Below are 14,733 nucleotides of genomic sequence, written 5' to 3'. Positions count from 1 at the left end.
TTGATATTTCTCCTGTGGTTAGAACCATTGTTTCTTGGAGGCAGACTTGGGGAATGGGATAATACAATCAATTTGCCAACAAGCTTCACCAAGCTTGTGTCTTGGAATTGTCAGCAGCAACAAATGCAATTCAGGCACCCTGAAAGCAAAGGCAATGTTTGGTCTAATCTTATCACTGAACTAAACACAAGGTGCAGAGCACCCAAGAGACCACATTATCTCTAGATTGTGCATACCTTGTTCACAGAAGAAGCTCACAGCTAAAAATGGGAAATCACATGCTGCAGAAAATTGGGTTGTACATGGTCATCCCTTGCAACATATGAACATTTTTTTTCAGCAGGACTTCTATTTGCTTCATTTCAGATCAACAACTTTCTTCAGCTGCTACGATTTCCTTCCTTCCTTCCTTCCTTCCTTGGGCCTCCAAAAGTAAGTAATAAAAGAAAGCGATATGCAGTATTTTATGTGGGATCATTGCTAATCATTAAAAAAGAAAAAAATTATGAAAATCCGTTGAATCTCCTTTCTATTTCCTTTACTCCTTGCTCATATCAGGACTACAGACAGTTCTGTTCCAAATCTGTTTTGTTTTACTCTCTCTACAGGGATAGAGTATAGTGTATGGGGTGAGGTCTTTAATCTGTTTATTTAAAATTCTGTTAAGACCTTGTTTGTTTTGCTCAGGCACCACTTGAGGTGCCACCCAAGGACAGCACAAATAACTTGCAGCAGCAGAGGACCAAGTAAACCAGAGTACAGCTTAGTAGTGTAGCAGTGTCAAAATGGAATCAGAGCCTGGATAAAACATGCTTTGTGGACTCCACCAACATTGCCACATGATGTTTGTGTTGCCAGCTTGAGCCATGGCATCAAGATAAAGTGCAAAACCCAACGGGATGCTGAGGAGAAGCACACCAATGTGTCATCCTCCACGCAGTAAGCATTTTCCTCAGAATATAGAGGAATACTTACTTCAGCTCATGTTCTTTGATAAGCTAAAAATGTCTGTTTTGTACCTTTGCACTTAATTCAGCCCTGTGCTTTGCATCCTGTCTCTGAAGACTTAATTTCAAAGTAAGACAATAATCTGTTATCAAGTAGAGAAACCACGGTGATGACTGCATTTCCACAAACCTAAATGATTTTCAAATTATGGAAGGAGCTGTGAAATGCAACCTTGGCCACTAAAGCTCTCCTACACATCATACAGATGTTCACAGCCTTCACCATGCTGTGAAATACTCATCAAAATAGAAGCCAAATTAACACCTCTTACAAAGACTGCAAAAAGTGACTCACCAGTGTTGAGCTGTTAGCAGCAATAACTGGATTCCTTGGACCATCAGCAATATCATTCACACATGCACCCTTGTCAGGCCCTTGTAAAGGTGCACATTATCAAGAGAATTAGTCAGGGTAGAACTGAGACATATGATTTTCCAGACTCCAAATTACAACCTAGTGATTACTTTCACAACACAGTTGAGACAAATAAATACAAGTTGTTCTAAAAGGCTGCTTCAATTATTAGCTATTCATGACAATCTGAGTACACAAGGAAAAAAAGGGAGAGGTTTATATATATTTTTTTAAATAAACTTTTAATGTGCAATATAGGCATGATCACTACAAGATCTTCCACCTATACGCAATACTACACACTGTTAACACACCGCATTTTCACTGTACATTAAAAAATCTGGGAAGAATATTCCTTCACTGGAAAAATATCATACAATCACTTAAATAAACAGAGACAACATTACAGTGCAAACAAAATCCTAGTTTTATTTATTCTGCAATTATTGAGTACTTTCTAAAAGTCTTTTAGAAAAATAATAAAAAAAACCTTCCCATGGACAACCAATACGTTCTGAGATGATTTCCTCTTCCTGAACCAAGAACCTTGATCTGATCCTTGAAGCTGTAATAAGCAGTATACTCATTTGTATGATGCACATTCACATAATTTGTATGAAACAATGGATCCCAACCCAAAATACGCAGACAGCAATAAAATGGCACTTGTTGGCTTCATCTGACTTTTGATCAGACCCACGACAAGAAAGGTCTGGTACAATAGTTATCCCCATGACTTAAAGACAAAGTGCTTAAGGAAGCCAGACAAGGCCTTGGTTATGATGCTATTGGTTTCTACTGGTAATTGCTGTTAGAGTAGGGGCATACTTTTTTTTTCCCTTTAAAGAAGAAAAACAGACTATGGAACAGCAATCATGCCAGATTCAACACACAAAAGAAGAAATAACATATTTCTGTCCCAAAGGGCATGATAATTTTGCTCGAGCTCACAAAGGCCAAGACTCAGAGCAGATGTCACCTGATTCCTAATTTGTGTGAACTCAGCCACCTTCATAAACTGCTACTCTGGTGAGAGAATATACTAACTTAAAAGTGCCTGTACGCTCTTGTCAGTTGAGTGATGTTAAGAGAGTAAAGACTTTAGGGAAATAAAAAAAGCATTCAGGTAATATGATGCCTTAAGTTTCAGCTTTCATATTTTTCAGATTCTGTGCTGTTTTAGTGTGTAGCTCTGAGTTTCATATTAAGTGTTGGTAAGTTCTCTTCTCAGGGTAGATAGACAAAACAATTCCTTTTCCAGCTTGACCAAGGACAACTGTTACAAGCTCCAGGCCCAAAAAGTATAAACAATGGTGAATTGAAGAGAGAAAACAAGGAGGATGGAAGTTCATAACCTCAATCTATAATTGGACAATTAACTCCAATATGCTAATGGACCAAAACTTATAAAAGTGTGACACCTTGTGACTGGTCATCCATTTTGTGACCATTTTGGGTTCATCTTGGGTGTAGCCCTGGCCAGGCTCTTACACTGCCCACGGTGTATCCTTTAAGGCCTTTTATAAATACCTACTTTATTCTTTAACTCTGTCTAGCCTCTGTTCTAGGTCAGCCTTCTCAAGGCATCAAGTACACAAAAAGGGGATATTTGTTTTCACTTGGAAAGGAATGTTGTTTCTTTGTCCTCCACTGAGCCACCCTCCTCAGAAAACTGGAAAACCTATTTCAATGCAACTTCCGATTCTGGGTAAGGCAGAAAGTTTGACCCATTACCACTGCTGCACAAAATGACACTGGGCTCTTCATACACATATGATCAACTTCTGTTCAATCTGCATTGGATGCCATTTAAAGAATAAGGCAGGCTTAAAAGGAAACAATATTTAGCACCAGTGAGAGTATATGGGTCATCCTTGAGGTTCTTAACAGATTAAACAATACCATGAAGAACTACTTTTACAGGCAATAAGTGGTTATTCCATCACAATTTTCAGATTTGCACTTCTTTCTAAGCATACATAAAAAAATAGTAGTAGCTAAGAAAGCTGAATTAAATAGCACACAATTTCACAGTCCTATTGCTGTCTGTAAAATACATAACCTGCATATAACCAGTTTGCTACTATACCAGCTGATGGGTTAATGCACAACATTCTAGATGTATGTGGGAGATGGCACAACATGAGGACTATAAGGCTATAGATTCCCCAGTTCCAGCTTGTGTACAATTTTATAATTTTTCACTTATCTCACTGAATGAGCACACAGAGCATGTAAAAAATATGTCCCAAGTACATGGGCACTGAGTTGGCAGGACTAAGATACAGAGCAGCTTCCACAGTGCTTCTGGCTGACAGCAACTGAAATACAGCAGGAGGCAGGCTTCTGCTCATGGTGAAAAAGAGCACTGGCCAGAAGGTATATGCCAACAGGGCTATGGCTTAAGAATGCCTTGGTAGACCAGAAAAACAAAATTCTGCTCTGCTACATACTGCAATTCTCACAGCTGCAAAAGCCACCTTGTGGAAAAGCAGTGTGATACATGTTAGCCTGCTACATGAGTAGGACAGCTGTTTGATCCACATGAATGAGCAAGTGAAGATTTTGCCTACTAAAGCTTTATAAAAGCCTTTGACCACCCTCATGCATAAATACTAACCCACATATCAAAATTACTTATCCTAACTACTTAAAACATTATGGTGTAACTGCCCAAACAGAATTAGCTGCCTGTACCTACAAATGAAACTTGCAAATGAAGACAGTAAACATTAAGAGATTATTGTACCAAAAAGGATAAAAATATATAACAAACTACTGTTTAATTACATCCCCTATTCATAAGTAATTGACCATGATTTGCTCTCACAAAACTATTTTAAGATTGTGTGCCTAATAGAAGTTCGATATTTGACTACCCCAAGAAACTGCATTAAAAAAATCCCAAACCCATCAAACTATGTGACCAGAGCCAGAGACTTGCTTGCTAAGCAGCTCCTTCTCAGATCCATCAAGAACACCCTAGGGTCCCTCAGAGTAAGGTTACTCTTTCTCATGGAGAAGTTTCTCAGGGTAGCAAGAGAATACAAGTTGTTCATTTTTTACTGCTGAGAAGAACTTGTTGAGTCTTCTCAAAGCACGAAGGAAGAACTGTTATTGGGAAGCACTTTTATTCACACAGAAGATGTGGGAAGGCTATCTGCTCTCCTTGCATTAAAATAAGTCTCCTTTCTCTTACGCAGCAATACAATTCTAGAGGCATGCTGCAGCACAAGTGTATCACACACACAGTCCCACAGACAACTCTGCAGAGAGCCCACATTCACAAGACTAAATGCTGCTTCTCTCCATCATATACTCAGGCTCCTAATTCTGGCAATGAATTCTGTGCAACCCGGCTTATCTCTCACCTCCCATCCACAGGAAGGGGTAAGACTAGGTTATTAGAGAGTCCGTACAGCCACAGGGTAGAGCAAGGACAAGTGTTCTGCTCCTTTGATAGGCAGCTTTTTTGTAGTGTAGTAGTGGATGACTTCAGGAACACTGTCGAATGGAGGGCTGTTCTGACCCAGGATGTATTTCTCTTTGGTTTTCGTCAGCTTCATATGCATAAAACCTTGACTGCTCCTGCAAGGAAAGCAAAGTGTAAGTTCATGCTTGTGCACAGGGAAGAGGGGTGCAGCACCACCACAGGCTCTCCTCATGGAGGGGAAAGTAGGAGAACAAAATGCCAGTACCTGCTGGGGGGCAGGCCAAGACAGTGGTCAGACTGACTGTTTCCAACTGCTAGTTGCAACCCCCATGGACAGTTCACCACAAAGGCAGCCTAAGGCAGTATTTAGTTTTCAGCACCTGTGCTGCCTTGATCCACATGCATGGCTGTCTCACACAGAAAGTGATCCAGAGGTGTACCAGTAAACAATCCATTTCCCTCCCATGGCCCTTCTCTCCAGCCCCTGCAATATTTTCCTGTGAACACATTTTCACTATAGCTAGTCATTATATCTGGACCCAAATATCTGTGGTGTTGGCCTGTCAGAGGCCTGAGGGTTTCTTCATAGGCACAAGCAGGCCATGAACCTTGCTCAGCTAGGCAAGACAAGACCTATCCTGTTCTACCCTGCGGCTGCCTCAGGGCAGACCTCACCCATTCCACCCGGGCAGTAACTGCCCAGAACAGATCTCTGTGCATAATCTGGTGGCTTCAGGTGGGAAAGCTACTCCAGGTGAGCATGTTCCCAAGGTTCATGGCATAGTACTGCTTCAGACTGCACGCTATACTGAGCAAGGGCGGCTGTCTTCTTGTCTTTCTGCAGGCACTCTCTTTGAGGAAGGCTCATTATTACACAGGCAGGAGAAGAGTGTCATGGAACTCATGGAACTGCACTGCCTGCTCTCGGGAAAGCAACCCATCCAACAGAATTCCACTCTGATAGAAAGCACCCACACTGCCATGCAGCACCAGAAGTAAAGCTGGCCTCAGCTCTTCCCAGAAGTGACCTTTCAGTGTCTGCTGTCTCAACATAACATATAGGCTACTTTAAGACTGTAGATGTCAGCTAGGGCAACACAAGTGCAAAGAACACTTCCTACACATCAAGATGTTAAATGAGGCTTAGAAGGTTTTTACAGCTTGTTTGATGTCCCAATCCCTAATCTTCTGGCTCCAAGCCATTGTTTCTTCTAGGTGTGTCCAGGGGCAGAGACAGTAGTGTTAAAACTGGAGTTGGCCTGTGTCAGCAAAAAAACCCAATTCAAGATGACACAGAAGGCTGCAGCAGAAAAACAAAATTATGTTAAAACCAGCTTCTCTAAAATCTGCCATATTCTAGTTAGCAGGTGCAGAGTTCCTTCTGTAAGTGCTTGTATCATAACCAAGCTCATATCTTTCAATGTATTCAACAACTGCCTGATGAAGAGAAACCTGGTGCACAGAAACTATAGCAGGCACTGTAATTATGACTCTACATGCTTAAAGTCGTGCTTTAAATATCAATTTTTTAGTGGGAAAATATATCTTTCAAGTCATAATTAATCTCTAAATTATTTTCCTTAAATAAGAGCAACATCTTTAAATATTTATTATGAGGACAGATGTATTGCTCTTTCTTCAGTTGACTATGAATCTGCTTTGCCACAAAAGGACTAGAAAATGTGCAGATATATTAATGGAATCAGGTGCATGCTAACTTCAGAAGTATGACAAGGACTGAAGAACAATCTTTTAAGTGCACTTTAGTGCAGAGAAGGGAAAAGCACAAGCCTTTTTTTGAACAGGAGGACAATGCAGAGAGTATGAACAAGTTGTTACAAGCCATGTATTCATGACAGCTGTTGCATCCCCAGGAAGGACCTATGTATACATTCAGGTTTGTGTAGCACATAATCATTGAGCACACACAAAAAGAATCCTGGAAATATATCCTGACAGGTGAGCCTTCTGGATGGCCACACTGCTTGCGAGGATGAGGGAAAAAGAATATGAGCTAAAAGTTATGAATAGCAGGCTAATGGCATGTAGACAAGGCAAATACATAGCTTCTGCACTTGGGATGGAACAAACCCAAGCAGCTGTGCAAGCTGGGGCACAACAGGCCAGAAGAGGAACTATGGTAGGGAGGACACATGGTGGGAAGGAGAATGATTCAATGGTCTGCCCATGAAGACCTACTGCAGCCCTGAGTTCCACAGCAAAGTGCAGCCAGCTGCTGGAAGACAGTGACTACTACTTCTACAGAGCGCTCGTGAGGCTGCACCCATATCTGGTGAGAGGGTGTCCCATGATAAAAGAAATGTCAATACTGGAGCATATCCAGAGCAGGACTACTAAGCATAGTCTGGGATGGGAATAAGGATGGGAATATCTGACGTACGAGGATAGGCTTGAGGGAATTGTGCCTGTTTAGTCTTCAGGAGAAAGAAAGGTGAGATGGAGGGTGTCAGGTTGCAATCATCCACTGCCTAAAAGAGAGAGATACAGAGAAAACAGAAGTTTCTCTGTCAACAAGCACAAGCTGCAAGGGAGTTCCCACTGGACACAGGGACTTCTTCCTCGTAGGAGTCCTAGAGCCCAGAAACCAGGATAAGGCAGGTCTGAAGGGTTTCATCCTCACAAGTTTTCCAAAGCACTCGGCAACCTGATAAGCATGTATTGGAGTTAGATCCCAATATTGCTGGATGGAACGTGCCTGGGCTTGTCTGACCCTTGCTGCTTGACCAAGGGCGGCGCTGTGGTGTTTCACCTCAGAGACACCTTTGGCTGGCTGGATGCTGCAGCTGGGCGCTTGGAATAGGTCCAGGCATGCAGGAGCTCAGGTTTACCTCTGGTGAAAAGGCTTTAGGTGATGGTGAAGGAAAAAGGAGATGGGTCCTGCTGGAGGGTTTGATCCAGAGCTTTATTCCTGGCACACAGGCCTCTGAATGCAGGAACAGCTCCAACAGAACCACAAATCGCATGGTCGCCGTGTATTTTAACCCTGGGGAGAGGGGGAGGGAAGGGGTAGGGGTCCCACCAACCAGGTGAGGGGGAGGAAGTCTCAGGGGACAAATGACACCTGGATGGCCCAAAGTCCCCAGGGCTGAGAGGCATCTTTTGAACTTTGCCAATCATACGACACCCTTGCTGGAATATGAGATTGATGGACAGCTCTCAGCAGGAGGCAAGGAGAGGGGAAGGGAGAAGGTATTGGCACACCTGGCAAAGGAACTGGGATAGCCGAAACAGGGTATTACATCACACTGCAAAACGCATGTACTGCTTGGAGCAGGGGATTGGACTAGGCATCTCCAGAGATCCATTTGCAACTAGATCTCTCTAGGCAAATGGAAGGTATGTTAAATTGACTTCAAAGCTTTGCAGTGTCTCACACACAAATTTTCTGTTCGTAAAGGAGGAGAACTGAGAGGCAAAAAGAACATTCAGTCAATGAACTGGTTTTGCTTACTGCTAGTGTTTGCAGCCAATACCACATTGTTAGTGATAGACCTGATTTCTATCCTGGCTACTTTTCTGGATGTTCATAACTCTTTAAACTGAGCATTGTTTCAGGCTTACTGGTGGATGAAAGCAAAGAATATGTTTTCAAATATTTTCCTTCTTCACTCCCTTTCCACCCTCTTTTAGTGTCCAAAAATTACACTGTTGAATGTGCTATCTGCCCTTCCCTGTTTCAAATGAACTATCACAGGTTGCAAGTAGACATATCAAAACAAGACAATTCTCATCTTCTATAATGTAGAACAAATTAAGCTAGAAGAAAGTCAACTTAGCACCTTGTAATCATGCCCTTGAATTAAACCCTTTCAACTATAAATTATTCTGTGAAACCATTCACATCTACACTAAGAATCCTTCTGTGCTGTCTCATCTTCTCTATCTGTCCTTAAAATCTGTCTCACAGTTTCCCCTCTTCTGGTATGCCTGGACTCAGAGAATCAGTGCCTTTAGTGACAGGTAAGGGCAAGATGCATCTGCACTTGATTAACAACACCAATGCCGCTAGACCAGTGACTAGAATTACAAGGACCACGTGAAAAAGGAACCTGGAAGTCATATTCTCTCTTCCTCTCCTCCAAATGCTCATTTTAGTATGCAAAGAGATTACTGAAATTTCAGGTAATGAGAGGGAAAAAAGCTCCATGGTTGAAGTAATTGTAAATAAGTTTCTGCTTAGTTTTTGAAGCACTTTTGGAGTCTACCTGAACAAGTGCCTGACTGAGTAGTCCTGGTTTTGGAATGCCTATTTTCAGCTCAGCAACAACTATTAGAACCTGCCAGGCCCAAGGTTTTCAAAGAAAAGAACCTAAATAGTGATCCCAAGTTCACATATGTGAACACTGGTAAGAGCCAGTGCCTTGAAGAGACAAGACATACACATTTTGTAAGAGAAGGTGCTGGGACCTGAACTACAGCATGTGATATTGTTACTGTGTGAATCCTAAGTACCATTGTGGTTTTTTCAAATGTTGCAACAACTCTTCACCACATTTTCATTCAATTGACAGTGACAAAACAGTGCTACTAGAGACAATATTCTACCCTTTCTTTCCTTTTTGCAACCATTCCCATGAGTTTCAAACACAGAAAAAAATGCTAATTGCTGATCCCTGCACCAAATTTCTTTGGAACTCTCAATCACAGATGTTTACACAGACACAAACTTGATACATGACTAATAGTCAGTCACACCTTGCTTAAAATGTTTGGCAACACAACCATAATACCAAGAGACTTGGAATCCCAACCTCCCCATATATTTTCTTTCAGTTTTCAAAACCCAGTGAGGATGAGAAAGGAATTGGGCAGACAGTTAAATAGAATGTGCTTTTTTGATCTTATGCATGAAGTGTGATAAAAGCAGCTGTAATAAATATTAATTAGATATTAAACCTAGTATTTTTTCCAGGAAATATTAATGGCTTTGAAACATGATTCAGTGTTCACAATCAGAAAGTTTGACCTAGTCTTCTGAACCCTATTTTTGCTGAAAAAAGCACTGTTTTGTCAGAACAGATTTTTCTGCATTAATTTTGATGAAACATCACTTGCATAAAGAAAAAAGCAACAACTTTGCAATATCATCAGAAAAAAAAATTCTAGCAATGTAGGAAATATATATTGTGTTATTTTTCCACTCTAAAATGATTTTCCATTTCATAATTTTAACTTGTGTTACATGCTGTAACTTAAACAAAGCCTATGTACAGCAAAAAGAAAATAAAATAAAATCTCACAGCTTAAAGCCAGACCAAGAAAAAAAAAAAAAAACACCAAAAAAAAAAAAAAAGAAAAAAAACCCACAAAAAAAAAAACCAACCCAAAAAACAACTGAAAAATCATTTACTGGAGACATTAAGAGGCTGGCCTATTAACTGTTTTCCCTGCTTCAGCTTTGCTTTTTCAAGCATATTATACACAACACTGTCATTCTACACCTGACAGCAATCAGGCAACGTCTCCATGATACAATAAACATCTCTTCCTCTACAAACAAACAAGGTGTACAAGTGTTCATTTGCACCCAATGTCTGAAAATCACTACTAAGACTAAGCCCAGGCTCCATCCTCTATAACCAGTTCCCATCTACTGCTTTGAAGGTAATGAGAATCCTCAGCTTGTTGGGCTGTCCATAGAAGTGACAGAATCCATAGTTCCTGCTAACAGCCAGGACCTTATCTTTATGGTTTAGGCTAACAATAGACTAGTAATACACTTTTAAATACTTTTATTCAATTGCTAATTTAGAGACCCATCAAAAATCCCACGACCTCTTTGTAAATTATACTGACAGGAAAAAACTTGTTATTTTTACAGTATTATGAGATTTACTTCCAAGAAGAAAATCAACAGAAAGGTGCAAATCCAGCATTTATCCAGAACCCTGAACTACTCAAAGTTTATGTACTCAACTTTGGAAATCAAGACCACTTCTACAGACTGTAATGACAAAAAAACCCCATAGCTTGCAGCTTCCTTTGCTATTCAGGGAAACCACATGCCTGTTTACGAATCCACAGAATCAGGATGTCAAAAGGCACCACCCTCTCTGAATTCAGCTCTGTACTTCCAGTGGCTGTGATTGTGCAGGAACTATCTGACAGATCAGAAAGCAATGCCCATTACTGTTTTGCTCACAGACTGCACATTTAGTTAATTTGTGAGATAGTCCCTATATAAAATTAAGAACAGCCACATTTGCCAAAACTGAAATGTGAGTCAGGAAATGAAGTGGTGTGGGCATGATGCACACTGCTGCAAGAGCCTTGGGAGGGGGAAATCCTGACTGAAAGGATTAGCTAGTAGAGCCCAGCTGGTGCCTGGTCTTTACTGAGCAAGACTGAAATATGATAACCCCATCCTGAGATCCTGTTCTATTGCTACATCAGAAAGGCATCTCTGTGAGCTTAATGTTATGAAGTAATTGCTGAACACCTAAAACATTTATAAGTAAGAAATGACTCTCCCTCTTTCATTTGCACACCTACTTCTACCTTTTTCACCAGAGTGCTTGTTAGTAAAGAACGGGTCTCAGACAAGGAATTTAAAACTAGCCATTTCAATAGCAGCAAGGAATTTCTTGTCACAGCACATTTATCAGGAGTATGGGTCTGCAATTTTTACCCAGCCTTCTGCAATTATAATTGTGTTTAAAGAAAGAGTGGGTGGGTGTGAGCAAGCCAAATATGTACAACCCTGAAGGAATGCAGAGAAGAGGAAACAAGGAACAATCCAGGGCTGACAGAGGAGATTCAAGAGAATGTACAGCTGCTCCTCATGCCTTTGGGATAATTTTGTTCTGGGAAGGTAGATCATATTTTTTTACTCTTCTGCTGTGCAGAATTTAAACAATGCTGACAAGGAGGCTTAGGTCTTTGGATCCCAATCCATTTTGGATCCCAATCCATAGAAAGATGCTTTTAGCTTCAAACACTTGTCATTAACAATACCAATTCCTTGTTTCTAACTGAGCTGGGCAATATAAATGTGTACTTCAATAAAACCTTCTCTGATGCCCACAGAGATAGCTAATCCACATGCAATTAAATTTGACTGTGTAAACTACACCATCTCAAAGTGACAAACATTGACATGAGCAACTTAAACTACCTCAATGACTGTTTTATACCCAGATGCAGTTTAATTTAGAAATAAAGCTATTTTCACACTCATTTCATTATATTTGGAATGATAATTTTTGGATTTTGAACCAGACAGATATCTCACGCAAATTACCCATGCAAGTCAAGCCTGTCTGACTCTCTCAATGTCCACAGAATATAAAAAGACTTCCTGCTATGGGAAAAAAAAAGGTCTTCAGAGATGTCTCCATTATGAAATATTCAACTATATTAAAAGAAAATGACCAAGTTCGACCATCTTTTCACTTTTCAAATACAGGTAATATTTGGGTAGATTCTCATTGCTGTGTTTTGGGAAAAAATCTTTTGATATTAGAGAAAACTAAAAAATAGAGTGAAGTGGTTTGAGTTTGGTTTTTGCTTTCTGTTTTGTTTTTAGAAAAAGCTTGTCACATGAAACAGAAGAATAGATTTTAAATCACTGTTACTTAATCTCAGTACAAAATCAGGATGTGAGTCTTACTTTTTCCCCTAAAGCAGAAATGAAACACTTAACAAAAGAAAAAAAAAAAGCTGACTCACACATGGTACTAAAGGTCCCTAAGAAGCAAAAAGACACCTTTATAGGCAATGGAAACATCACAGTTCTGTCCAAAGAGACTACAAAAGGATACTAAAGGCATGAATGCAGCTGTCCAAAACAGCAAAATATAATTTTAACTGTCACCTTTCCTCTGGATGTGTGTTTTGTTATTCTGGCAGAATAACAAAAATCACTGGGCTGATGCAAGAATTAAGTGAAACACTTTAAAAAATAGGCCATATTCCAAGACTTTGAATTTAAGGGACAGTTTAGGCCTGAGGGAAAATTTATTCCAAAGCTTGTGCCATTAATGCTTCAGTGTTTGAAAATATCTAGAAGACACCTATATCGGAGTATACAGAGATCAAATTACAAAAGAGATAACAGGAACTCAACCACAATTCTAAAGCAGATGTGTTCCAGCTCAAGGCAAACCTCTGCATTACAGATAGATCCCAAAAATAATACAGAGGAATAGTGATTTAAAATACACTCTACAAAATAATTTTCTTCTCAAGTCCTAGAATGGAATTTTAAAATTATAAAAAAAAGGAACCACTTTGGTGCTATTTATTAAAGTGTTTGTTACAATCAGGTATCACCATCATCCCAGCAGTAAAATGTATTTTTAGAACACACCTGTGAAGTAATGGTATAAAAGCCAATCTGGCAGGAGTAATGCTAGTGAAAAGGGTAAGTTGGCCTATACCCCAGCACTACTTGGAAGGTTAGGTTCCACATCAGACCCTATCCTGCATGAAGGAAAGAAAGGAAACATTTCCCTTTGCACCTGTACAGCCTATACCAAGGTAAACGGGCTTCTTCTCCTGCACACAAAACCTTGGCAATCTTCCTCAGCTAGAAAATGAAGTGAACTCATTATCCTGTTATGGGTGGGAGAATTGGGCTAGATGATCTTTAATCCTCCCTTCCAACCCCAAGAGTTTATGAATTTGTATTATGATGGGTTAAAGACATCTGTAATGTATCCTACTCAGCCTAAGCTAGGTAAGGCAGATTCAGAGCAGTGCTAAGACTAGAATACTGCTAATTTCCTAATTCTGTAGATCTTTCATCCTCAATCCTGGGCTTTTTACTTCCAAGAACTGTAACAATGCTGTAGAGCTTTACTCCAGTTAAGCAAACAAAACAAAAGGAATAAAATCCCCTAACAATACAGTTTCTTATTCAGCCAAAAGCAGAAGCAGCAGGAGCATTTCAAATTAGAACCAGAAAAAAAAAATCCAAGTTTATTTAGTCGAGTGGACACCAAATGAAGACTAAAAACCTATTAACATCCCCTGACAGGAAGATACTAATTCAGTGACTGTAACTATACATCACACAGTCCTTCGGAGCTAAAACAGTGCAGCAACAAACTGGGTAATTTTCTCATATGGCACCAGAGAAGTTAGGCCTTATAAAAACATTTACTATGTTTTACTGAAAAGTACTTACTTCAGTGAAAGTGAATAGTCATGCTTGCTTGTTTGACTATTTCTTACAAGGTAGCTACACTCCTTACATAAACGCAACAGGTTTTCTGCATCTGTCCGACTTATTGCTCCATGATACCATCTACAAAAAAGCAAAGAGGTTAATTAACATACATAAACATTCCCACTCATACTGCTTTAACTACTTAATTTTTTAAGGTGTGAATTGCTACCAATAGCACATGGATACCTTTAAAATCTAATATATTATGGATAAAAAGCTCTGGATGAAGTTATTACAAATTGTGGAGGCTTCTCGTTCCTGTCAGCTGAGGGGAAAACTCAGATAGGAAACCACGCAATGAGATTGGTGTCCATGTTTATGTAAGAAATTCTCATTTAGAGAAACACATTATAATCTGTCTTGCAAACAGATCCATGATATACAATTTGTTCTATTTCATCCCTGGGATATATCAGTTTTAAAACTAATACACAAAATAAACAACAAAAGCAAAGAAACTGAAGATCACACATGGAGCATATGAATAGTTAACAGTGGAAAAGATTTGCTAAAATAAATCTTTGAAAAAGGAGAAGAGTGATAAAGGGTGAAGATCTATCGAAAAGGCACATTTTAAACAAAGCTGTGGCAATTCTGAGAGCTTTAGATAAATCTCTGGTGGATCTGTAGAGTGGATGTGAACAATTCAGGGAAAAAAGGAAATTGGGTGAGAGAGGTGGGTCCTTCACTGAACTTAGCCACTGCAAACAAAGAAGCTTCTCAGTGCATGCTGCTCTGTATCAGCTTT

General features: G+C 39.9%; 1 protein-coding gene across 1 annotated transcript in view; it reads right to left on the bottom strand.

The window, feature by feature from the left end:
- Positions 1-1,585: 1,585 nt before the first annotated feature.
- The window catches only part of SHB (SH2 domain containing adaptor protein B), a 57,551-nt gene continuing 44,403 nt past the window's right edge, over positions 1,586-14,733 (bottom strand). The window contains exons 5-6 of the mRNA XM_066569628.1: positions 13,944-14,063; positions 1,586-4,950 (exon numbers count right to left, since the gene is read on the bottom strand). Of these exons, the coding sequence (XP_066425725.1) occupies positions 4,767-4,950; positions 13,944-14,063 (304 nt within the window). The 3' untranslated portion in view covers positions 1,586-4,766. The remainder of the gene's footprint in view (positions 4,951-13,943; positions 14,064-14,733) is intronic.

The sequence above is a fragment of the Molothrus aeneus genome, chromosome Z (assembly GCF_037042795.1).
Source record: "Molothrus aeneus isolate 106 chromosome Z, BPBGC_Maene_1.0, whole genome shotgun sequence".
Classification (NCBI taxonomy): domain Eukaryota; kingdom Metazoa; phylum Chordata; class Aves; order Passeriformes; family Icteridae; genus Molothrus; species Molothrus aeneus.
Note: the sequence above shows the minus strand (reverse complement) of the source record. Positions and strands in the feature narration are given on the sequence as shown.